At 46.9% G+C, this 8,089-nt stretch overlaps 1 protein-coding gene across 1 annotated transcript in view; it reads left to right on the top strand.

The window, feature by feature from the left end:
- The first annotated feature begins 6 nt into the window (after positions 1-6).
- Positions 7-8,089, top strand: part of MUC17 (mucin 17, cell surface associated) — a 16,539-nt gene continuing 8,456 nt past the window's right edge. Inside the window, exons 1-5 of the mRNA XM_011985210.1 lie at positions 7-812; positions 4,673-4,801; positions 5,608-5,735; positions 6,087-6,145; positions 7,210-7,361. Of these exons, the coding sequence (XP_011840600.1) occupies positions 200-812; positions 4,673-4,801; positions 5,608-5,735; positions 6,087-6,145; positions 7,210-7,361 (1,081 nt within the window). The 5' untranslated portion in view covers positions 7-199. The remainder of the gene's footprint in view (positions 813-4,672; positions 4,802-5,607; positions 5,736-6,086; positions 6,146-7,209; positions 7,362-8,089) is intronic.

Below are 8,089 nucleotides of genomic sequence, written 5' to 3'. Positions count from 1 at the left end.
CACTACCATACATATTTCAACTACCAGTGAAAGAAGCACTCCATTAACAACTCCTCGTGTTAGCACCACACCTCCAACTAGCTTTACTGAGGCCAGCACACCTTCAACACCTCCTCTTGACACAAGCACAACTTTTACCCCTTCTACTGAAGCTGCCTCAACTCCCACCATTCCTGTAGCCACCACCAGATCTGTATCAATGACCACAGAAAGAAGCACACCTGGGACAACCATTTTTATTCCCACCACTCCTGTCACCAGTTCTACCTCTGATGTCATTCCTGCAACAACTGGTGCTGTATCTACCCCTATGATAACTTCCACAGAATTAAACACACCATCAACCTCTGCTAGTAGTACCACCACATCTTTTTCAACTACTAAGGAATTTACAACAACTACAATGACTACTGCAGCTCCTCTCACATATGTGACCATGTCTACTGCCCCCAGCACAACCAGCAGAGGCTCCACTACTTCTGCATCAACGCTTTCTGCAGCCAGTACACCTCACACCTCTACTTCTGTCACCACCCATCCTGTGACCCCTTCATCAGAATCCAGCAGGCCGTCAACAATCACTTCTCACACCATCCCACCTATATTTCCTCCTGCTCACTCCAGTACACCTCCGACAACCTCTGCCTCCTCCACGGCTGTGAACCCTGAGACTGTCACTACCATGACCACTGGGCCAAAACCCAGCACAAGGACCGCTTCCTCCCCCACGGTGACCACCACCACTGTCCCCACGACTACTTCTACAATTAAGAGCACCCCCACCTCAACTACTGTGCCAACAACCACAACATGTAAGTGATTTCTTGAATTTTCCCTTTTTTTTTATTATACTTTAAGTTCTAGGGTACATGTGCACAACGTGCAGGTTTGTTACATATGTATACATGTGCCATGTTGGTTTGCTGCACCCATTAACTCATCATTTACATTAGGTATTTCTCCTAATGTTATCCCTCCCTCATCCCTCCACCCCACAGCAGACCCTGGTGTGTGATGTTTCCCACCCCGTGTCCAAGTGATCTCATTGTTCAATTCCCACCTATGAGTGAGAACATGCAGTGTTTGGTTTTCTGTCCTTGCGATAGTTTGCTCAGAAGGTTTCCACCTTCATCCATGTCTCTACAAAGGACTTGAACTCATCGTTTTTTATGACTGCATAGTATTCCATGGAGTGAACAGGCAACCTACAGAATGGCAGAAAATTTTTGCAATCTACTCATCTGACAAAGGGCTAATATCCAGAATCTACAAAGAACTTAAACAAATGTACAAGAAAAAAATCAAACAACCCCATCAAAAAGTGGGCAACGGATAAGAACAGACACTTTTCAAAAGAATTTACCTTTTTGAAACTGACTTTTCTTTTCAATATCCACTCACTACTTTTTGTGGTTTTCTTCTTAAACATTTACTCCTAAACTCCTTTTGCTCTGACTTACTTGTTTTCCAATTGATAAAACTCGCCTCAAGGTTTTCTGTCTCAGCACTCTCTCACTTCTCCACTCTCGCTGTTTCTTGCACAAGTTCCCCTTTTTTGAACAAAGTATTACCTCTCTTTGCCTGGGCACCTCAATCTCCAGTAGTCTGTCCACAAGTCCTGTTTTCCCTCTTTTGTATTCTGCAGGTCTCTGTTCCATTGCACTTTGTATGCCATGATGTTATTAACTCTGAGTGGTTTATTTATGTTTTATTTTAAACTTTTTAGTTTACTTTGTAAACTTTCTAGTGGATTTTCTCACTGATTTTGTTCATACTAAAGTACAAACTTTTTTTTTTTTTTGCAGAAGGTTTTTGCCAGTTCATTCATGTGTACCTTTGTCAAGTATCTCTGCCACCATTCACTTTTATTTTGATTCATCTTATCCCCTGAGCATCCGCTATAGAAGCAAAAGAAGCTTCCTTCACTTCTATCAGCTCTGAATTCTACCTCCAATGCCTATGAGTGTTTTGCTGTCCTTACGTATCCCTCTCCTTTCTCTGACTCAAGAACTTTCACTCAGCCTTCTTCTCTCTTGTTAGGGTAAGAATTGCACCATCCAATACCTGCTATTATAATATCCTGTATATTGTATTACATGAATCATGTAATATACTAATAGACCTGTGAGTATGACTCCCAGATTAAGAATATTTTGCATACATTTTTAAAAGTATGTTAGTTAAAATACCTGAAAACTCTGATTTATTTAGATGACTAGGCTCACAGGTATATGATCTGTGTCTGCCCACAGAACTGCCCAATCCCATCTTGAATTGATGACGGTGAAGGTGGTTCTTCAGTTTTTGACTACTACGTTTTCTCTGGACTTTGTGACTTTTTCCTCTGCTGAATTCTACTTTGCCTGAACTTTTCTTTTTGTTTTTCTTTTCTGATGGAGTTTCACTCTTGTTGCCCAGGCTGGAGTGCAATGGCGCGATCACGGTTCACTGCAACCTCTACTCCCCAGATTCAAGCGATTCTCTCACCTCAGCCTCCCGTGTAGCTGGGGTTAGAGCGCACGCCAACACACCCAGCTAATTTTTGTAGTTTTGGTAGAGACAGGGTTTCACCATGTTGGCCAGGCTGGTCTTGAACTCCTGACCTCAGGTGATCCACCTGCCTCAGCTTCCCAAAGTGTTAGGATTACAGGTGTGAACCACCATGCCTGGCTGGATTTTCTATCATATGGCTTTTTTCTCTTGATTCTCTCCAATATGTCTTTGTCTTCTTGAGCTCTCCGATTCTCAGATGAGTGGTCTGAGCATTTTCAGGTGGGAGATCTGGACCTTGTACTTCCAGGAAGCCTCGTAGGTGTCTCACGACAAAGGCCAAGTGGCTGCAATGCCACTGGACCCACTATCTGGTGTCGGTTGCATCTTTAAAAGCAGATTGTCCTCCTTCTGTCTTCCTCCTCTTCCCCAGAGATTGGCCTTCCCTTTAGACTGCTGAACAATGGGTGAACGCACCCCAGCGTCTGCTTCTGTTGTTTCTCACTAACCCGTGTTTTGGCACTTAGCTCAGATCTGGGCATCTTCAGTAATGAAAGCGAGAAAGAGACGGAGGGAGGAGACTGATTTATGTATGGGTAAACCCATAGGATGTATGGGTAAACCCATAGGATGTATGGGTTTCCGGTGTGCCCGGGACTCTTGACTTCTCTCGTCTATTCTTTCCAAACGTCTTGGAGCAAAAGCCCATAAATAGAGGCTGCATGATGTGATTTTCATGAGTGTGGATCCTGCAATCTGAGTCTGTTTAGGGTAAACCAGAAGGCAGGGGTGAGGCAGGTCTTTGCAGAGTCTATACATACCTCATGCCCTTCCCCAGACAAAACACACCTTGAATACTGATCTACCCAGGCACAGCGATTTTCAAGAAAAACCAAAGTAAACAGAGCTTTAGATTTTCCAGGTTGCTTGGCACGGATATTCAAGAGTTGGCTATCACTACTTCCTACCTATTTAAACTAAGAGGAGTTTATTTGTTGTACTGCAATTTAAAAAGGAGTTGTTAGGCTGGGCATGATGGCTCACACCTGTAATCCCAGCATTTTGTGAGGCTGAGACTGGAGGATTTGTTAAGGCCAGGAGTTTGAGACCAGCCTGGGCAACAGAGCAAGACCCCATCTCTACAGAAAAATTTGAAAAATAAGCCAGACATGGTGATTCATGCCTGCAGTACTGGTTACATGGGAGGCTAAGGTGGGAGGATTGCTTAAGCCCAGTAGGTCAAGGCTGTAGTGAGCTATGATTGCACCACTGCACTCCAACCTGAATGACATGGTGAGACTCTGTCTCAAAAAAAAACAATAAAATAAGGTCTAGACTCCTCCCTCAAACTCCACATCCCAGTAAATTAAAAAGAATCAGAAAGAGTCATAACAGTAATGATTGCCAGTATGGGCTTTTCCAAAGCAGGTGTTGAAGAACAACGACCATCTCATTTTCAGCCTGGGTGGAATGTAGACTGGTCAAGTTCACCTGGGTTTTTCCTTCCTCAGCCCTGACTGTGTCGTTCACCTCTCACAATGTCAGATTTCTCTTTCTTCACGTTTTCGGGGTAAAGTCAAGCATGCTGGACTAGGACTGGGTGAAGTGTAGCCTAAACGTGGACCCATGGAGAGGTGGCTTAGCCTCTCTCTGCCACACTTTGCGTATCTGTGAAGAGAGGATAATGGTAACTCTCCTGTGCACCCCCGGGGTCTCATGAGAGTATCAAATTAGACAGTGTTGGAGCTGGGCATGGTGGCTCACACCTGTAATCCTAGCATTTTGGGAGGCCGAAGTGGGCAGATCACCTGAGGTCAGGAGTTTGAGACCAACCTGGCCAAACAGGTGAAACCCTGTCTCTACTAAAAATAGAAAAACTTAGCTGGGTGTGGTGGCGCGTGCCTGTAATCTCAGCTACTCGGGAGGCTGAGGCAGGAGAATCGCTTAAACCTGGGAGGTGGAGGTTGCAGTGAGCCACGATCGCGCCATTGCACTCCAGCCTGGGTGACAAGTGGGAAACTCAGACTCAAAAAACAAAAACAAATTAGGCAGTGTCTGTGCAAATGCATTGTAAGCTGTAAAGTCCTGTGCTCAACATATAAACACAGTAGATCCCTGTTCCTTTCAGTGAGCTGCCTCAATGGAGGAACTTGGAAAGAAAACTTCTGTGATTATTCCACAGGCGTTGGAGATCAATGCCAGGAGGACTCTCGCTGCGATAATGGAGGCATCTGGGTTGAGAACAAGTGCCAGTGTCCCACCCTCTATGATGGGGAGCGGTGTAATGAGGTGGTCAAGAGCATTGACATAGGTGAGTGCAACCCCAGGCCCTCCCCCTTCCCCGTGCCCTGGGACCCAACCTCCATACAGGCACCAGTTCTTACCCCACCTTGATGTGAGGCCAGGAATAGGGCCTCTTCTGGACTGTGGTGTTTTGTTTTGTTTTGTTTTGTTTTTTTCCACCCAGAGCTAAGAATGCTAAGGTATTACAAGATGAATAAATAGGCCAGGAACGGTGGCTCTCGCCTGTAATCCCAGTGCTTTGGGAGCCTGAGGCAGGATCGCTTGAGGCCAGGAGTTCGAGACCAGCCTGGGCAACAGAGTGAGATCTCATTTATTTAAAAAAAAAAAACAAAACAAAACTTAGCTGGGTGTGGTGGCGCATACTTGTAGTCTTAGCTGTTTGGGAGGCTAAGGTGGGAAGATTGCTTGAGCCCAGGAGGTCAAGGCTGCACTGAGCTATGATCTCACCACTTCACTCCAGCCTGGGCAACAGAACAAGACTCTGTCAAAAAAAAGAAAGAAGGAAGGAAGGAAAAAAGAAAGAAAAGAAAAAGAAAGAAAGGAAAGGAAAGGAAGGGAAAGGAAGGAAGAAAGGAAGGAAGGAAGGAAGGAAGGAAAGAGGAAGAAAGAAAGAAAGAGAAAGAGAAAAGAAAATGAATAAAAGAGAAAGAAAAGAAAAGAAAAGAAAACAAGAAGGTGTATTTTGGATACAAATTTGGCACAAAATTTTACCATAAAATACAATGGAGGTCACTCCCTCCACCTAGGCTGGGGGGCAGAACTTCTGAGTAAGAAACTCAGAGATGCTTTGCTCAGTAAGTCTACCCACCTCAGCGACACCGGAGACTGTCTCTGCCCAAATGGAACTGACTGTGACAGTGACCAGTGTGAAGTTCACCGATGAGCTAAAAAACCACTCTTCCCAGGAATTCCGGGAGTTCAATAAGACATTCACAGAACAGGTAAGTCTGGGAGAGCAAGGCCCCATGGCCACTCAGTTCCCCCCAGAGCAGAGTTTGTAGGGTAAGAAGGCAGCAGGGGGCTGTTCCCTTGTTAGATGTGCAAGAGTTCCCTCAGGCCCCCACGTCCTCAGGGCTTGCCAGTGGAAGGGGGAAGAGATGAGGCCAGGTTTTACCTGAGGGCTGCAGGAGGCCCCTGAGGCAGGGCAGGTCTCTGGAAAGAAACCACTCCATTTGATGAGTGTGCTATGATGCTGTAGGACAGGAGCATCCCCTGGTCCTGTGCCCTCCTGATGTCCCACGGAGAGGCCCCATGGTCTCTCTCGGATGACACAGTGGCCCCTTGCCTTTCAGATGAACATTGTGTATTCCGGGATCCCTGAGTATGTTGGGGTGAACATCACAAACCTACGGTAAGTGTCTGGGCCCGTGGGAAGACGGTCTGTGGTGTGGAAGCAGCAGTCATAATTATAAAGGCAATTAGAACTGTGCCTCCTGCATTGCCGTGCTCAGGCAGCTATTGCAGAATACCACCAATGGGGCAGCTTAAACAACAGAAATCTATTTCTCCCAGTTCTAGGGGTGGAGGTCTAAGATGAAGGTGTGGGTGGGTGTGGTTTCTCTGGAGGCCTCTCTCCTTGGCTTGTGGACGGCCACCTTCTTGCTGTGTCTTTGCATGGTCTTTCCTCTGTGCACACCTCCCTGCTGTCTCTGCATATCCAAATTCCCCCTTTTTATAAGGACACCAGTCAGACTGGATGAGGGCCTACACTAATGGCCTCATTTTAACTTACTCACCTCTTTAAAGACCCTATCGCCAAATATGGTCACATTCTGAGGTTCTGGGGGTTAGGGCTTCAATATATAAATGTAGGTGGCACCAGGTGCAGTGGCTCACACCTGTAATCTCAGCACTTTGGGAGGCTGATGTAGAAGGATTATTTGAGGCCAGGAGTTCAAGACCAGCCTGAGGAACATAGCAAGACCTTGTCTCTACAAAAAATAGCAGGGCATAGTGGCATGCACCTATAGACCTGGCTACTCAGGAGGCTGAGGCAGGAGGATCACTTGAGCCCAGGAGTCAGAGGTTAGAGTAAACCAGGATCGCACCATTGCACTCCAGCCTGGGCAGCAGAGTGAGACTCTGTCTCTAAAACAAAACAAAACAAAACAAAAAAACCAAAAACCTCAAGGATGGCCTCTTCTGTGGTTCCCATTCCTCTATCCATCTTCATCACTGAGGCTTCCCTAAGACTTCCCGGAGACTCACTTTGTAGAAAGTTATCTTAGGCACCACTGCTGGGAGAACTCCTATAGCAGGGGGCTCAGTGCAGTGCCTAGGACAGAGTCACACCCCAACTGTCCTCCTACCAGCTCGGCCTTCCCTTGGGATCAAAGAGGGTGAAGCCTGTCTGGGATGGATCTGAGAGGTAAGCACCCAATTCTGACCCCAGGACATCTTCCCTTCCCTCCTCAGTCTTGGCAGTGTGGTGGTGGAGCATGACGTCCTCCTAAGAACCAAGTACACACCAGAATACAAGACAGCTTTGGACAATGCCACCGAGGTAGTGAAACAAAAAATCACAAAAGTGACCACAGAGCAAATAATGACCAATGATAATTGCTCAGGTAAACTCTTGGGCTTCTAGGGAGGGAAGGGAGAGGGGATCAGAGCTGGGGCATGACCTTCTTAACAGAGAGGAGGGCTGGGAGTGAGGATGGTTAATGGGCAGGTACAAGAATCACTGTGGGGTCCTAGAGTACCTGGGGGTGCAGCCCAAAGAAGCCCCAGGATTGGGCCGAGAGAGTCTTTAACCTTCATCATCCTCCAGCCCATTTTGTCCCTAGGGTAGGGGAAGGGACAAAGGCAAATGGAGACAGCAAGAGAACATGGAGATCCAGGAATTCGTCCCGGAACCTGCAAGGCCAGACATACAAACAGACCAGATCTTGCAGGGTGCCAGGACTAAGGGCTATAGGACAGGGGAGTCTGCTGGAAATGGGAACCCATGGGCCTCGTTACACGGGGGTTCATCTAAGTGTGTGGATCATAGCAGAAGAGGGAAGAAGGAGGCATCGGGAAGGCATGGTGGCTCACGCCTGTAATCCCAGCACTTTGGGAGGCTGAGGCGGGCAGATCACTTGAGGCCAGGAGTTTGAAACCAGCCTAGTCAACATGGTGAAACCCCATCTCTATTAAAAATACAAAATTAGCTGGGCATGGTGGCAGGTGCCTGTAGTTCTAGCTACTTGGGAGGCTGAGGCAGGAGAATCACTGAAACCTGGGAAGCAGAGGTTGCAGTGAGCTGAGATTGCACCACAGCACTCCAGCCTGGGTGACAGAGCAAGAGTCCATC

The sequence above is a fragment of the Mandrillus leucophaeus genome, unplaced genomic scaffold (genome assembly GCF_000951045.1).
Source record: "Mandrillus leucophaeus isolate KB7577 unplaced genomic scaffold, Mleu.le_1.0 Scaffold280, whole genome shotgun sequence".
Lineage (NCBI taxonomy): Eukaryota > Metazoa > Chordata > Mammalia > Primates > Cercopithecidae > Mandrillus > Mandrillus leucophaeus.
The sequence above is the reverse complement of the archived record's forward strand: the minus strand, read 5'-3'. Positions and strand labels throughout refer to the sequence as shown.